The sequence below is a fragment of the Vigna unguiculata genome, chromosome 3 (genome assembly GCF_037176805.1).
Source record: "Vigna unguiculata cultivar grain cowpea cultivar isolate G323 ecotype 2 chromosome 3, ASM3717680v1, whole genome shotgun sequence".
Lineage (NCBI taxonomy): Eukaryota > Viridiplantae > Streptophyta > Magnoliopsida > Fabales > Fabaceae > Vigna > Vigna unguiculata.
In genome coordinates, this window is record NC_140794.1 from 22573592 (window position 1) to 22591291 (window position 17700).

At 33.1% G+C, this 17700-nt stretch overlaps 1 protein-coding gene across 2 annotated transcripts; it reads left to right on the forward strand.

Moving 5' to 3' along the window:
* The first annotated feature begins 9553 nt into the window (after nt 1–9553).
* Nucleotides 9554–12886, forward strand: LOC114174939 (uncharacterized). 2 transcript variants are annotated; one of them, XM_028059672.2, is made up of 9 exons: nt 9554–9680; nt 10117–10184; nt 10265–10873; nt 11289–11342; nt 11483–11511; nt 12035–12109; nt 12204–12294; nt 12398–12484; nt 12637–12886. In XM_028059672.2, exons 2-9 carry the CDS (start codon nt 10137–10139, stop codon nt 12661–12663), a joined length of 1020 nt encoding a protein of 339 aa, XP_027915473.1. In that variant the 5' UTR covers nt 9554–9680; nt 10117–10136; the 3' UTR covers nt 12664–12886. The 2 variants fall into 2 exon arrangements, with proteins under 2 accessions (XP_027915473.1, XP_085526628.1); XM_085670502.1 differs by lacking the exon at nt 9554–9680 and having other exon boundaries at nt 10038–10184.
* Nucleotides 12887–17700: the final 4814 nt, after the last annotated feature.

Here is a 17700-nt window from a genome sequence, read left to right on the forward strand (position 1 = left end):
CTGGAGTATTCTTGGAGTTGTGGCGCATGATGGAGGGTAATACGAGCATTCTTTGAGTTGTGGCTCGAAATAGCGAGTGTTCCCGCATGTGTTCTACCAAGTGGTGGCTTGTAGGTTGGACAACAACGATAGTTTGAGATTATCAACCAAAGACATAGAACATGGATTACATGGTGGTGGTCATGTGTGTGATGAGACCAAAGGATGGAGTTCCTTTAATATGTGTGTTTTGTTATATAAATTGTTGCATATGTTTATTCCTTTAGCTCACCCTATCTGCGTGTGTTTGGCGATGATCGTGTACGCGGTACACGGGAGCAGATGATGTTGCAGGTGGTACTGGTGGAGCGTAGAGCCGAAGCGTGGGCTAGTTGGGAAACTTTATGGCAACATTTTATCATTTTTATGAGTTTTAAGGATTTTCTTGTAATCATTTGAATTACAGAACTTGGCTTTATAATGAGACTAAGTTGATAATGTATTGTGTTTAATAAATATTTCGATTGGATTTGGTTTTATTAGTATAATAAAGTTTTAAATTCCCGCGGTTTTTGGGAAACGATTTATAATAAATGAAGTATTATTATTATGTTTTTGTTTTATTATTTAAATTCGTAATATCCGGATGGGATGTTACAATAGCTACACATCCAAAGAGCTACTAGAGCATTTGGTGCTTGACGGTGAGATTTTCGCACCAGGTGGTACCTTAAAAATTAGTGACTTTAGAGGTGCTTAGCGCCTGATAGCTTACGTTTGACGATGATCGTGTAATTCGTTACACAGAAGCAAATGATGTTGCATGTGGTTCTGGTGAAGCATAGAGTCGAAGAAGGGCTAGCTTGGAAAAGCTTTTACATAGTTTTTATTGATTTATGGATTTTGGACAGTTGTTTGTAAACATTTAGTTTTATCAGACTATGAGTTGTAATAATCAGTTATAAATTGTGGTTTTTGAACTATGATGTTGAAATTAAGATTTTCATTTTCCCTCATTTTTGGGAAAAGGCAGTTCAATTCATGCGTATTTATTATCTATTTTATTTTATTAAAATTAGTAATATCCTAACGGGATGTTACACTCAAACATGTATGAGGGCAAATATTAGCTTTGCAGTGGTATGGTTGGTAGATACTACAGTAATCCAGGACTGGAGCATTGGAAAACTACAAAGAAAGTTTGAAGATACCTACAAGGAACAAAGAATCACATGCTTATTTATAGAAAATCTGATCACCTTGAGGTGATAGGTTATACAAATTCAGACTTTGTCAGCTGTATGGATACAAGAAAGTCTACATTTAGTTATGTGTATCTTTTAGCCGGAGGAGCAATTTCATGGAAAAGTACAAAGCAATCTATCATTATTGCATCCACCATGGAAGCTGAATTTGTGGCATGCTTTGAGACCACAATTTAGGCTAATTGGTTGCAGAACTTTATTTCAGGACTTGGAGTAGTCAACAATATTTCCAAGCCACTAAAAATTTATTGTGATAATTATGCAACAATCTTCTTTTCTAAGAACGACAAGTATTCCAAAGGTAGTAAGCATATGTAGTTGAAATACTTTGTCGTTAAAGAAGATGACCCTTTGACAAAAGGGTTACAACCCAAATTGTATGCTAGTCATGTAAAGAATATGGCCATTATGTCTACTAGTGAATGTTAAATGTTTAATGTCAATTTTATTAATGTTTATGTGACACTCTAAGCTCTCTAATGTATAAGTTTATGAAATCTATGTTTTCTTCTTTATGTTTATGCAGAAAGCCTTGATGGAAATAAGAAGAGTGGATTGGAGGAAAATGATAAAGGCCGATATTATTTTTGTGATCTAGTTAGAAAAAAAAAAACATTGCAATGTAGCCTTATTGAACAAGTCCTAAGAATTGAGAAACTTCAAATATTAGTAAATGAGTTATGAGAACTTGTAGTTCGGAAGAGCTTAAGTAATAACAAAAACAGCATTAATAGTTTCTTTTCATAAAAGATGTAAACAACACAATACCATTGCCCTATCAACAATCTTTTGTGGCCGTCCTTAATGATCAAGGGAATCCAAAATATACAATTTCCTACTTTCACAATTTATCACATAACACCACTAGTGGTGATTATGTACAATTGGCACAAATAACTATATACAATCACAACAAAAATAATACAAATTAAAACAATGATGAATAAGAACTACGTGTAAATCCAAGTACCATGCACATAAGAAATTTAAAATCAACAATCGCTCCCACGAAAACAATGTGTTTGGGTAAAAAAATTGGTCCTTTTTATCCTAGTTCTTGCCTTCCAATCTTTGTTTCTTGTTCTCTTCAATTACTCTCATCTACATAGAATACGGTACAATCCATAAGACTAAACAAAATGTAACTGATAAACTTCATCAAATTTGACAAAGAAACTAAACAAATAATTAACCAAGAACATAAAATAGATTGAAGGAACAACAGATAACCATTCCTTCTATTTTTACTTGGTCATGTATAATAATGTTCATTGGAAATAATGTGACCTACAAAACACATTTCATGGTCCACAATTACATCAACACCAATATTTAAGTCCAACAAATAATAGGTTGCTTTTAAAAAATATACCATATTGTCAATTTTGTCCCTTAGGTTGTAATAAACACAAATAAGCTTGTATCAATATTTGGTTCACTACCTCAACAAATTACTGTACAACAAGTTAACCAACAAGTACCTCTACTGATGAAAAAATAGAACAAAACAAAGTTGCATAGATACACATCGTTTTATGTTCTCTTAAGTATTTGAATGAATTTTCTATACAATGTCCAAAAGTCTACACCGACATAGCTATGCATGTACTCTATGAAACCACTAATGTGTGATAAGTAATGCATGTCCTGTTTCCTTCCAACTATACTTGTTCAACTTGTTTAGGTCATGTCACAAACCAAAAGGAACACTAAAAACACACCTAAAAGTTTGGGAGAACTAGAATGCAACAAAATCCAATAAAATATACAATGTACAAAACTCATTAATGTGTTTTTTCTCTTATATCTATTGTGCTTCATCTTATTAAATATGCTTGTCAGTGTTATATCTTATCCCCTAAAATAAAGTATTTATGTCCCTATCAGAATCATTTTCTAAGTTCATAGGTTCACCATATGTAAACAAACCTAAACTAAAACACACATCAACAACCGTCAATTTAACTAGGTGTTCTCTAATTCTAAAGCTTTCATGAACACCATCCCATCTTCTTAGTAACTCATGTGGCAATGCACTAGAAATTTTTATTGGTCACCCCAACTCTACCATCCTTTTGAGCACCATTTGTCATGTTGAAATGCAATAAGGGTACAATTGATTTCAACAATTTATTCTATATAAACTTTGCGCCTTTCTCTAATATGCAAATATGAACAACAAACAAATCTTTCATAATAAAATCAACAATCATCACCATAAATTTTTCCTTAATAAACATACTTACTTGACGTTCTCCTTCAGCTATTTACATCTATGTTGCAAAATTTATATACACAATATCAAAACAAAAAATAATACTAAAGTGGTCCTTACATTTAAACCCTACACTTTTAAATAACAAAATTTTTCATACTTTTGAAAAAATAGGTTGTCAGATACATACAATCAATTCAATTTGTCCGAAATGTTGTGTATTTGTTTGGAGATAAAGCAAATAAGAAAAAAATATCAACCTATTAGGAGTAAGGTAAGATAAGTTAGAATATAGTTTTAAAAGGATTTTAGTGTATTTTAAAATAACCTTTCATTGTTAGTCTTATTCACTCAAGTAGATTCAATCATTAATATCATGACAGTTTGGCAACTAAATTCATGATTTTGCTTTATTTGTTGGTCATAGTGATTGTGAAATGAATTTGAGGACCTCAAAAAAGAATTGGCCAACTACAAGTTTCAATTACAAGCCTAAGCACAAATGCAACCACTTATTAAGTTGGAGCACATCCTAAACATGATTCATGAATTGTCCACCTTATTAAAGAAATCGTACATTCAAAGAACAACAATATGAGGACAAACATAGAAGGTAAATTATCTAGATAGAATAAAGAGGAAAACAAAGATTTGTTACCAGTAATGTGGTATGTGGCTCCTAAGTCGAGAACCCATGGACCAATAGACAAAGATTGAGTCAAGCCTACAAAAGATGTACATGTATGTGCAACAAAAGCTATGGAACTAGAGGGACTACGATCCTTGCACCGTTTAAAAAATCCATCGAGGATAATAGATTTATCGACGAGATCACATGAAAGAGGATCCACATTACATGATTGTGAGGGAGGATCTTTGAACAATAACATCAGACCAAGGAGGATGACCATGTAATGCATAACATTTATCAATTTTGTGGCCTAGTTTGCCATAATGGTCACACTTGGGATGCCTATTTCCTGGCTTGCAAGAGCAATCATAATCATCATGTTGAGATGCCAAAGTGGAGGAATCATTGGTAAAAATAGGTGTATAATTGAGAGGTTTACATGGCATAAGCAAGAGGATGGAACAAATAAAAGTAAAATTGGGTATAAAAGGGAACCTAGAATTTGACCACGGGTATGGGAATACTTATCAGTAAGTCCATGTAAAGTTAAAACCATGAAGAACTTTGATCGTTGCTCTAATTCTTGGGCAAGAGGTAATAACTCATTAAATTCATGAAGAAGAACATGCATCTTACCCAAATAATCAGCCATATGGTTTTGATTTCAAGGAGCACCAACATTAAAAAGGTCGTGACAAACACCATAAAGATGTTAAGTATAACTGGTGTATAATAATTTGGCTTGTTCTCAAACTTCAAAACATGTGTTGTAGGCATGAAATATTTATTTTAAATAACATTGGATGGTATTCTTGAGAACCATGCATAATTGAGCATCAATCCTCTTCTAATGCAGAAAACCATCGGGAACACTATCAATCACTTTTGAGTAAAATGATCAAGATAACTCTAACTCTTAAGCTAAAATTTAATATCTGACGCTCAAGTCGCATAATTCGTGTCATCTAACTTATCAATGGGTAAGTGCACATTGATATAGTTAGTAAAATTAACGGGTCAAACACATTGTGGTAGAATGGATTCAGAATTGGAAGAGGCAGTAAAAGACACCAAGAAGAGAGAGAAAAAACTCTAAAACACCAAAAAGGTCCAATTGGATCAATGAGGCCTGATCCAGAAAGAGAATGACGCGAGGCAATCTCGACGCGTGGGTTATCGCTATTGTAGGAGAGTTGTGGCGCGCTACCATGCGCGATGGTGAAACAACAAGAGGCATGGCTTTGAACTATGTGTGTGGGAGTATGGCTGCTCTGATGGCGACAATTCTTGTGGCATGGAGATCTCCTGGCCGAGGAGATCAAAACGGTGTGGTCATTGGTCAGATCTGACACTCTCATGATGGCGACGACGACAGCGATTGTAATGGCAAAGGCAACGAAAAAAATATGCCAAAATAACCTTAAGTTTTGATACCATGTTAAATATAGCGAAAAACTATATAGGGTTAATCTCCCTTGTGTTTAAAATACACATAGGGTGAATATATTTATAATAGTGATACAAGTATATGTGACAACCAAATATAAATATGGTAAATAGAAGATATTGTTACAAACAATATCAATAATATATACTAATATCAAACAATATTTATGTTTCCCTAATACACAATAGATGCTATGTTTCCCTAATTAACATAAAATACAATATATCTAACACACTACATAAAACATAGTTTAATTTATTCAAACATTTTGTCGAACACTTAATGAAAACTATTGAATCATTTCATCAAACACTTTTCAATTTTGGAATTAGGGTTTAGGACCTAAAATACATTCCATTCATGTTTCATTAGCATTCTACATGTTCATTCATCATGTTACAACATTTCCACATCATTTACATAGTGATGTGAGCATTTGTTTCTCTTTAAAATCTGCCACGTGAACTGCTGTAGTGATGCATCTCTGTTTTCAGTGATTTGGTCTCTTTTCTTGAAATCATTGCATGGTTTTAGAGTGGGTTTTATATTCTTTTTAGTTTCCCACTATTTGTTTGCTTTTTAGGATGACAATATAACACAAATTAGCTACTAAGTTAAACATTTTCACACCTTGATTGGTTTCCTATACACGTTAGGGTAAAACTGATTTTTTTGCTAATTCTCTCGGGCAACAAAGGAACTTAACAATGTATATTTGGTATTGAATATCTTAAACTTAAGATATGTATATGAAGTGTTTAAAATAGATTAAAATCCTAGCCTCTAATAAAATATATTTAATATGACTCATAAAAAAAAGTGTCATTTTAATTTCCTATTATATATTTATTTAATACTTAGATCTATAAATTGATTTATAATTTAAAAAAAAATGGGTTAGGTAGAGTATTGTTAGTTTATATAAAACTATATGTAGATAAATTGTTTATAAATAAATTCATAAATAAATTTATATCTATCTATCTATCTATCTATATATCTATATATATATATATATATATATATATATATATATATATATATATATATATATATATATATATATAATTCATAAATAAATTTACATATTTTAAAAATAATGTTAATTAATGAACCTTATGTTCTGTAATATTATAAAACCAGGTTATTACAAATATTTTTCTATCAAAGTATCATCTAAAATAAATTCTTTCAAGGCACTACTTTGATGCATTTTTCTGTTGCAATGTTTTGCAATTAATATAGTTTTACCCGCTAATAAAATAACCTCTTACAAAAATTGAATCTTATGTTGATATCATACTAACATACCACATAAACAGCAATAGCCTGGCCCAATACAAAATATAACGCGTTCTACCTTTCTAGAAACTGTAGCTCAATAAATGATTTTGTTTAATGTGGAAAGATAGTAAATAAATAAGATGAGAGATAATTAAACACTCCCTTCGTCTTAAATTCGTGTTCACATAATTTTTTTTTCTTAACTTGGCTTTCATTGTATATTATTAATTTTTTTAATATTTTTCTCATATAAGTTACCTTAATATAAATAAATGATGAGAATGAATATAATATATTTACTCAGAATAAGCTATTTTAATAAAATTGTATAAAAAAAAACATCATACATAAAAACCTTATAAACATACCGTTACTTCATATCAGTCACAGTTACTATTAAAAGCGTTCACATCGACAAAGATATAATCTCTCTCCACACCTATGTTAGATTTCATCTGTATTTAATACTGACTTTTTAATTTCTGGTCTCTGTGTCTATTTTCTAACTGTTTCTCATCTATCCAGTATTCTCACCCAGAGTGCAGAGAGAAAGGCTTTTTTATTAAGGAGTGTATTTAAACTCAAATTTGTAAAATTAGGTATGTTAGAATTTTTCTTTTTTAAAATAGGATCAAGTCGTTACGATGAGGACGACATTAAAAGTGAAGTCGTCCTCCACCATGTCGATTTCTTTATTTTTTTTTTTCAAAAAGTGAAACCGTACGATAAAAGACCGGTTTCTATTCACTTCAAAAGTGAAGTTGTCCTTATACATGTCGACTTTACTTTTCTATTTTTTTTTAATTATCTATAGAGGAATATGCGAAACCACCTCTTTTTCATTCTTCTCTTCATCTCCACTTCATGTGCGGCCAGAGACACACTTGCAGAAGGTTCTGTGTTAAGAATCCAAGTGAGTCTAAGTCCCACATTAGCTAAAAATGAGAAAGTAGAGCACTATATAAGAATAAAGACCTATAAACCCATTGCCTTAAGGTTTTGGGTTGAGAGTGGTGTCAATGCCTTATGGATTATGGACTCACGTGCATCATTTCATACTACACCTTCCTTAGAATTATTATCTAACTATGTTCCAGAAAAGTTTGGGAAGGTTTACCTTACAGATGGAAAATATCTCGATATTATAGGGAAAGAAGCAAGGATCTCTTTGTGGCATTAGAGGCTTGGGCATATAGTTGCAGAAGTTGGCAACAATTCCTCTTTGTGGCATCAGAGTCTTAAAAGGTAAAATACCTAACTTAGATGTTTGGGGGCCAGCTTAGGGATGGCAACGGGTCGGGTTGGGCACGGATAGTATGATACCCGTACCCGACCCGCTAAAAAATAATCTGCCCGTTTACCCGCCGGGTACCCGTGGATACCCGATACCCACAAATATTTAAAAAAATATGTCTTTTATAAATTTTTTAATATAAAATTATAAAAATAAAATATAAATTATAATTATAATTATAATTAAATTTGACATAATAAAATATACTGTTACTTCTAATTTTAATTAAATTTAACTTAATAAAATATAAATTAAATTTTAATTTTAATTTTTTGCGGGTAACGGGTACCCGCGGGTACGGATAGTATGATACCCGTACCCGACCCGTTTATAACCGGGTATTAAAATACCCGCTACCCACTACCCGCGGGTAGTAACTATGCGTCACGGATTTTATCCGCGGATATCTGCGGGCACGGGTATTTTTGCCATCCCTAGGCCAGCTCCAGTGAAACAAGTGGGAGATTGTTAGGAATCCAAGTATGAGTCTAAGTCCCAAATTTGCCTTAAGGTTTTGGGTTGAGAGTGGTGTCAATGCCTTATGTGGTTGGACTCAGGTCTCATTGGTATTTGTTCTTCCCAGCGATACCCCTTCTATAAAACCTAACATTCTGCACTTTCAGTAGAGAAATAAAGTGACATCCTCCTTTCATCCAATGACAATTTTTCCGCCGCTTTCTTTCGAGTTGGTCAAAACACCCTCTGTTTCTCTGTTTGATTTTACAAATTTAGTATAAAAAAAAACTAAATAATATATTTAAAAAAACAAATATAAAATTGAACGTGTAAAAAAAATTAACAAAACTAAAAAGTAAAGTCGTCATGGACAACGACTTCATTTTTAAAATGAATAAAAATCAATTTCTCACAGCACGATTTTGTTTTGAGAAAAAAAATGAAACTGACATGATAAAGGACAACTTCACCTATAATATCATCTTCTACTGTGATAATTTGATTTTATTTTGTAAAAAGAATTTAACTGATCTATTTTTACAAATTTAAATTTAAAAAGAACCCAAAATAGAAAAAGTCGAAAATAAAAATGAAAAATATTTGAACAAAGTTGATCCGTAAAGTAAGTAACTTTTCATAATGATCTATTAAGTCTATGACGTAACTTCTGAAAAACATCTCGAAGAATGAGGAAAAGGGAAATGCACCCTTCTAGATGTTCAAGCCATGTGTCTTCGTATCATGGATAAAAATGAAAAAGTATATATAAAAAAAAGTCATAAATTTATTATTTTGTATTTTTAAATAAAAGTAATATTATTTTTATTAAAATACAATAGCATATAGTATACGAAAAGATGTAATATCTGTTAAATTTGTTTAGTTTCGTGTGATTTACGGGAGTGGGTATTAATGAGGTTATTATTAATAACAAAATGATGAGAAATATTTCCCACGTGTTTCCTCACCCCAAGAGTGATGTAAAAGGTTCATGGAAGCACAGAATTCTTTGAGTATAAAAAAGGGAAACAGGGATATTCACCCTGAAGCTGAATTGTAGTGCAATGCAACAACTACATTTGCCATAATTTTCATTAACAATCATCAAGGTTCTCTTTCTCTTTAACTGTGTTTATCCTTTTCTTATGATCACTGCTGAGACAACTTAATTGCTCGTTAGTATGATAAAACATTAACTCTAATTAGTTTGTATCTTGATACTGGGGAATAATTTATTTATGAATATACCTAAAACTAGTGCAGGAAAAACAGTTGGTTGAATTTTTATCTTTTTTCTATGATTCATTATTTTTGAAGGTGTGGATTTTGTTTTGGATTTCTATTTCTGCTTGTTTGTTTTGAATCAATCGGAGACCGAGACAAGATAAATTCATAATTATTTTACAAATTGATTTTATAAGATTAATTAGATTTAAAATTTATTTCTTAATTCTTAATAAGGGAGTTATTGTCAGAGTGTGTCAACATTTGTCTATTTAAATTTATCTGGTGTTCATCTTTTCTTTCTGGTTTTAATGATTTTAGAATACCTATTCAAGGGTAGCATGACCATCGGAGAAAAAGCCACGGAGGGTGATAAAAATGGTGGACATGTAAGTGTTATCTTTTTCAAAAAGGTTTATTTGGTAGAATAATTTCGTCTATGTGTTTTTGACACACTTTATGTGTTCAGGAGAATGCAAACAATGAATCCCCTGCAGTTCCACCAGAAGCAACAGCAGATGAGATGTTTGATGATTTTCTTAAACAGCTATGCAATGACGATGATGGTTTACCACTGGAAAATGATGTTTTTGACGGTCTTCTACAACCATATGAGAGGAATACTCTGGATGATGTTTTACTAGGAGTTCTTAAAGAGATGGAAGAAGGAGAACGGAGAGAAATGGTAGCAGATACTCCATCACATAGTGTCAGAAAAGACGCAACTCCAACTGTAGAAGATGAAGTAGGAGGCAACATGGGTGCAGTGAATCCAATCCTCACCTCAGAAAACTGTTCAAGTGGTATGAATAACACCACAGTTGGATTTAGTAATCTGATATTCTCTGACACAACAGGAAACTCAGTGAATCAATTTCAATCACCAAGCTTCCCAATGCTTACTTGTGGTGGTAGTAGCAGCAGCATTCACCAACCATTTCCAAAGCCCCTTCAATTCCAAGCGATTGGAATCACTATACGAGGAACTGCTGCAATGAAGCATCGATTTAATCAGGGACTTCTTTCCCCTCCTCCACCATCTCTCGCCGATTTTCATGCCTTCGTCTGTGCATGGGAGGTAAACTAACACTATCATCATTTCAAAAACCTTTCTTCGATGTTATATATTTATATTGTTTTCTCTTATAGCTCATTAACAGTGAAGAATTTATCCTATCCTATGTTAAGTATATGCATCATGTGTACCTTCAAAATGTTTTGTGCGTGAATATTTGATTGATCACAGTTGTTCAATAAACTTTATACATTATGTGATTGATAGTGTTTGTGATTGCTTCACTGCAGATAAATTAATTTTGGATTTTGTTGAATTGGTCTGATATATATAATATGTGCACAATTTATGGCCATTAAATATCTGAGGAAGTAAAAGAAAATGTAAATATTTAGAAACATTTTAATATTAAATTTGGTGATCTTGGTTACACTTTATAGAGATGTTTTTACAATGAATATGTTTTTTGTGCATCCAGGGATGTTTGATTGGAAAAGTTTATCCGAATCGTGAATCTCTTAATGTTGCAAAGGTACGATATACTTCATTTTTCTATGTATGTCAGATTTTTAAGATTTCTCCGAAAGAGTTTCTATTCCTATTTTATTGTAACAATCATGAAAAATCAGTACAACCTAGCTGAATTTTCCCCTGTTTTTTCGTGTGAAACAGGCAGTGAGGAAACCAACATCACCTGTCACGTAAGTGAATTTATAATTCTCCTTGTTTTCACTTGCGAAAATAAGCACTAGTGAAATTTTAAGGAAAAAAAAAATGGAAATATTATATAATTGTTTAAACTTAATTTATTGAAAGAACAGTTGAAGTCAGATGCATTAATAAATAGTAAAATGTATCTTCATTGTAGAACTCAAATACCATATTAAGAGAATGGGTGCAAAGACTACACAATTAATGTTCACTGAGTCTCATTCACATACAGAGTCATGAACATTTGATATATACATTAAGGATCATCTCAAACAAAACATAAAAAATCAAAAGTTGATTTTATCCCTTGTGAGAGTCCTATAAGTGATAATACTTTTCCATTTCATTATAAGTGGAGGAGCACTTGGGTGTATAGAATGATACTTAATTTGGAATGAGTGAAATTACATTTCAAATTACATCAATTATTATCTGTTCCATCTTTTTTTTTTTTTTTTGTCTAAGAACATTTTTTTTTCAATGCAATTATTGATTTTTCTTTTGTAATTGCAGGCTTACTTCTGATTGGAGGAGTACCCTGCGAATCGTCTGCTTCTTACCCACAAAGACTGTGAACTATACACTGAAGTAATTTTATGAGATAAAGTTATTGCTGTATTTCTAATTTACATTTCATTTTCTAAGGGAATCATATGAATATTTTGATAACGTTTAAACTTAGGATATGTGGCGGAGCAATTGATTATGTGTTCTTTCACGTAACTGAATTCAACAACCTTGACGTGTACGAGCATCTGAGCAAAAAGAAAATGGTAAGTCATATTGGAATCGATTCTAATGATAAATTTTACATAAGAAAATCATTTTCATGTGTTTAGCATATAAGAACCATTTTAACTAAACGACTTGATGCAGTGTGCAAAAGTTGAACTCCCTTCAGAGACTATAATCTTATCTGCAACCGAAAGCAAATATCACTACTTAGGAACAATTATTCCTAGGGTGAGTGTGTGATGGCCATAGCATTTCACATTTATATTCAAATGTGCTTAATTTCAAGTTCTATTAAACATTCAGCTACATGGGAGAATTTAAGTTCTTGTGCTTTTTTCAACATTTGCAATTTGACTAATAAGTAAGTGTGAATGATGCAGGATACAGTATTTATTCAACCCGTCTAAGTTTGCATTTTGGCTCCAAAGAGCGAGACCAAAATCATGGACAGAAGGACATGAAATCACAGAAAGAGATCATGAAGCAATTGCATTGTATCATGAAATCGAGGATGAATACAAACCAGTATTCCCTGATATTGTTACATATAATAAATATCAAATAATAAGACTGAAATACCGTATAAATAATTGTAATAGTTAGTACAAAAATGACTTGGACTTTTGTTAAACTCAGTACTAGGAGTTACAAGTACTTGTTTGTTCAAATCATAAATATAATTGTTGTTAGTTAGACATTTACACTTTTCTGTTTTCTTTTCCTTTAAGAAAGTCATTAGAGGAATCCGAGATATCTTGCATTAGATTAAGTTCCTTTTTCTGTGATTCATATTTTTATTGCAGGGTTGTTTATAATAAATTATAGTAAGAACTTAGATTATTTGTTTCCAAGGAGTTTTGAAATTCTTTGTTTTTTAGGAAATTTTTAGGATTCATTTCTTAAACTAAGGGTGGATATAGATTGGATTTTTCAAAATCCAGTTTAGATTCAATAAAATAGATTGAATCTATAATCCAAATTTATTTTAACTAGATCTATTAGATTTAGATTTTTTTTTGGATTAAATCTAAATGAAATTCATTTTTTCACTAGATTAAATCCAATGCGATCAATCTAATATGCTTGACTATTAGGTTCATTAGACATGATCGAGCCGACTCAGCTTGACTTGAATTCAAATCAACTCAGTTTGACTTAGACCCAAGTCAACTTGGTTTAACCTAGACCTAAGCCAACTTGTGTTGACCTTAGATTTAAGTCGCCTTACCTCAACATCGACCAGAGCTAACTTGAGTCATCCTATGCCCAAACTGATTTGGCTCAACTTGGACCTATGCCAACTCGGTTACACATGTGTCCGGATCAACTCACTCAACTTAGGTTCGAGTTAACTCAGTCAACTTAGGATTGTGCGAACTAAGCTTAAACCTCCAGCCTAGACCGACTTAGCTCAATCTTTAGCTCAAGCCAACTTGACTCGACCTTTGGCCTGAACTGACTCAACTCATCCTTTAGTCTAAGCCAACTCAGCTCGACCTATGGTGGGGGCCTCAAATCCCTTGGCTCTTCCTAGTTCTTAGTTGCCCAGGTTTAACTTGGTCATCAATCGCCTTGGCTTGACTTTAACACACTTTAATTGTGGGTTTTCAAAATTCAAAAAGTGATCCAATCTAAATATAGTTAGTTAGATTGAGTTCAAAATCCAAAAATATGGATTTAGATTTGGTATAAATCTACATAAATAGACATAAATAATATGGATTTGGATTAGTATAAATAGGATTTCATAATTTGGATTTCTCTTCCACCATTATTTTAAAGGATAAAGACAATGAAATTTGAAAAGTTTGATATGAAAAAACTTATTGGTAAGAGATAAACAAAAATTAAATAAATGTGTGAATAAATAACATTAAATACATATTTTTATATGCATTGACTCTAAATTTAGATAACAACTATTCTTTTTAGTAAACTATTAAAGAGTCCATTATCACTTAGCACACATTGAAAAGGGAAAACTACTTTTGGCTATTCGAGTAGAAATTGTCTCCTCTAAGTAATATGTTAAACTCACCCTAGATTTAAGCACAAACACATAAGCGCTATTTAGGCAAAGTACATAAAGTCATTCCATGCTATACAACAAGAAAGTGTTTCTTAAACAAGGTTTATTCTTTGATAAGATTATGTGAAATATGTACTTCTTACTTCTAGAGATACAATTTCACAGTAGTAAATGGTTTATAAATGAAGATATCTCTGGTAGGTGAACTATATCCTAAGAATTTAAATTCTTTTTTACAATGCACGCAAAAGTAAAAAAGTTGTTCTTGTTATCCTTAGCATTTTCTACATGGTAAATGTTTCTTTTATAGGTGTTCAAAAATGATAGTTATAGGTTATATTTGATAAACGACTACTATTATTAACCCTAATCTAGAAAGCACACGAGAAAAGAGAGGATAAAATTCTCCATTGCCCTTTTTAGAATACATGAGAGTGATACATATACCTAGGGCATGAATGCAATAATAACAACATAAGGCCCACTAAGGCTTACAAGAAAAGTCCAACAAGCAACTCAAAATAGAAAAGCCCAAAACACTTTTAATAAATAACAAAATCTTTCATCCATTTAGGATAATGTGACTTCCTCTTAAGTGGGCAACTAATAACACCTTCCGTCTCACTTACAACTTTGTCCTCAAAGCTGGACTGATGATCAAAATGTTGCTTTGGTGGGTATAGGCAAAGGGGAGCATTAATGGTTGTTTGGGGCAAAAAAACATTTGAGGAATTGGGCCTAAGAAAAAGTGGGTCTCTTGGTGAGGTAGATGCAACAATAGTCTTTGGGTTTTAGAAGGGTTGATTGAAATTTTATGTATAGGGTCCCCATGGATTTTGGAAAGTGGAATTAGTGTTTAATGGCAAAGGTTCACGTGGAGTAATGGCAAGAGAATATTTAATGTGGATAGGTGAGCGGAATTAAAGGTTGGTGATGTGAAGGGTCTGCGTGGGGTAAAAGTAACTTGGCTTTTAATTTTGGTAGGCGAGGATGATTAATGTTGAGTGAGTTATGTGTCTAAGAGGTTAAAGTAGTGGAAACAATTGGCAATGGTAGGTGAAAAAGGTGAGTTATGATTGGTTGAGGAGGACTGTGGCTCAGGTTTTGAGTTAAAGTCTTTTGAGTGGATATGATGTGACCCCAACAAGCCCAACCTCAAATGCATCAACAAGCCCAAGCCCACATAAAGGCCCAATCACTAGAAGCATGATGAGAAAGATTCACATGGGCCTCTCACAAGATGATCAAGTCAATCATGGACTTTTTACATTATTCACATGGGCTAAAGAAATCTCTAAAATATGAGATGATGCATGAAGGAAGTAGTCTAGATTTAAATTGGGTCATTGTTTAGGCTTTGTTTTCAATAAAAGCTAGAACACTTTTTGGGATCAATTGGGCCGAGCCCAATTTGCTACCTTTGGCCAAGAATTATTTGAGTGACTCTCCATTTGGATGCAAGCAAAGCATGAACTAAGCAAGGAAAATGTGATGGAAGCATGGTGCTTGTGACTTGGGCAAGGAGAGTGTGATATGCCACTTGGCATCATCAAGACTCATCTACTACATCACATGGTCTACAATCAAGCTTCTTCTCCAAGCTACATTTGCATTTCATCTTTGTTGCATTTTCTCTTCATTTGGCCGGCCATGTGCCTATAAATAGAGCCACTCAAATATTGTAATGATTACTCTTGAATTGCTAATAGATGCTAGTGTTTGTGAGCACTCCACACTTCTATTAATTTGAGAGCACACATGGCTAACCTTCTCCTTCATGTCCTCTAGCCACCTTCCATACCATAGCTCCACTACTCTTCATCTTCACCAAATTCTCCATTTCTGAGAGCTATTTTCATCTATTTCTCCAAATTTCGCTGCACTCCATCTCCTCCTCATCATTCTCCATGGATTTCCTTCCTCTCCTACACCAAGGACGTCCATCAGGATAAATGAGATAATGTAGAGGCTTCTTTTTGGGCAGCAGAAGAGGAAAAGGGTATCAAAAGGGTTTCGAGAGTGGAGGATACATTGTCTTCTATGAGAGGGATTTTGAGAAGACGATTAATAATATGCAGTGTTGGGCCATTGAAGGGACGAAGGAGAGAAACATGAAATACATGATGGATTTGTGCTTCTTGTGAAAGTTGTAGTTCGTATGTAACCGAACTAATGCGACGAAGGATTTAGAAGGGTCCGTAACATTTTCGAGTTAACTTGTTAGCATGTTGTCAGCGTACGGCTACTTGCCAATATTGTTGAAGCTTCAACCATACCTAGTCTTGTACTTGAAAGGTATGATCTTGTATGTTCTTATTCGCTTGTTCAACAATCTGTTGTCTTGCTCGTTAGAGGTTCTCTTTGAGAATGTCTAAGATGGTTTGATGTTGTTGTATTATAGCAGAAGGTGATGCAGGTGGATGGTGACTCGAAAGGAGTGCTAGAAATAATGGTGGTGGACAATCATATAGATCTTGAAATGGTGGCATCTAAATGGCAAAATGATAAGATGTGTTGTCCTAGTATTCTGCTAGATGGAGGAATTTATTTCATGATGTGGGTCGTCATTGCAAAAAACAACGAAGGCAAGTTTTCAATCCTCTATTTAGCACCTCGATTTGGTCGTTCATTTCTAGGTGGTATGTTGAACTGAACTTCAAATATGTACCTTGTAGCTTGAAAAATTCCTTCCAAAAAGCACTAAGAAAAATCAGATCACGGTCTGAGATGATGGATTTCAGAGTCCCATGAAGCTTAAAGATTTCAACACAAAAATGCAAAGTCAAGGTTGCAACTGTGTAATGTTTTGAAAGAGCAAGAAAATTAACGTATTTTGTGAGGTAATCACAAATGACCCAGATTGTAGTATGTCCAATTGATGGTGGAACGGATACAATAAACCTTGCTTCTTAGCTGATACATATTTATTCTATTGGCATATGAGACATTGTTGGACAAACTGTTTGGTGTCACTTTGGAGTCCTAACCAAAAGAAGGAAGTTGCAATCTTAACCAGAGTTGGCTTGGTGTCGGAATGACCTCTTAAAGCGCTAGAGTGGAATTCTATTAACAAAAGCTTGCAAAGATTTTCAAAGTTAGGTATGTAAATACGGTTCTGATAATACAATAACCCTTGATTAAAATGAAAGTTTGGATCTTGAGTCTTATAATTTAACTCATGCCCTTCTTGATGGTCCTTGTAAAATTTTCGGAGTGTGTGAAAAAGTTACGGCATCAGAGAGGAAAGGGAAGCAAACAAAGGTTCATGGGTTTGTCTTGACAAGGCATCAGCAACCACGTTCGTTCGGCCAGGTTTGTAAAAACTCTCAAATTGGAATCCTTGAGACTTTGCAGTCCATTTTTGTTGTTCTGGAATTTGTATTGTTTGAGTCATCAACGCATTTAAACTTCTCTG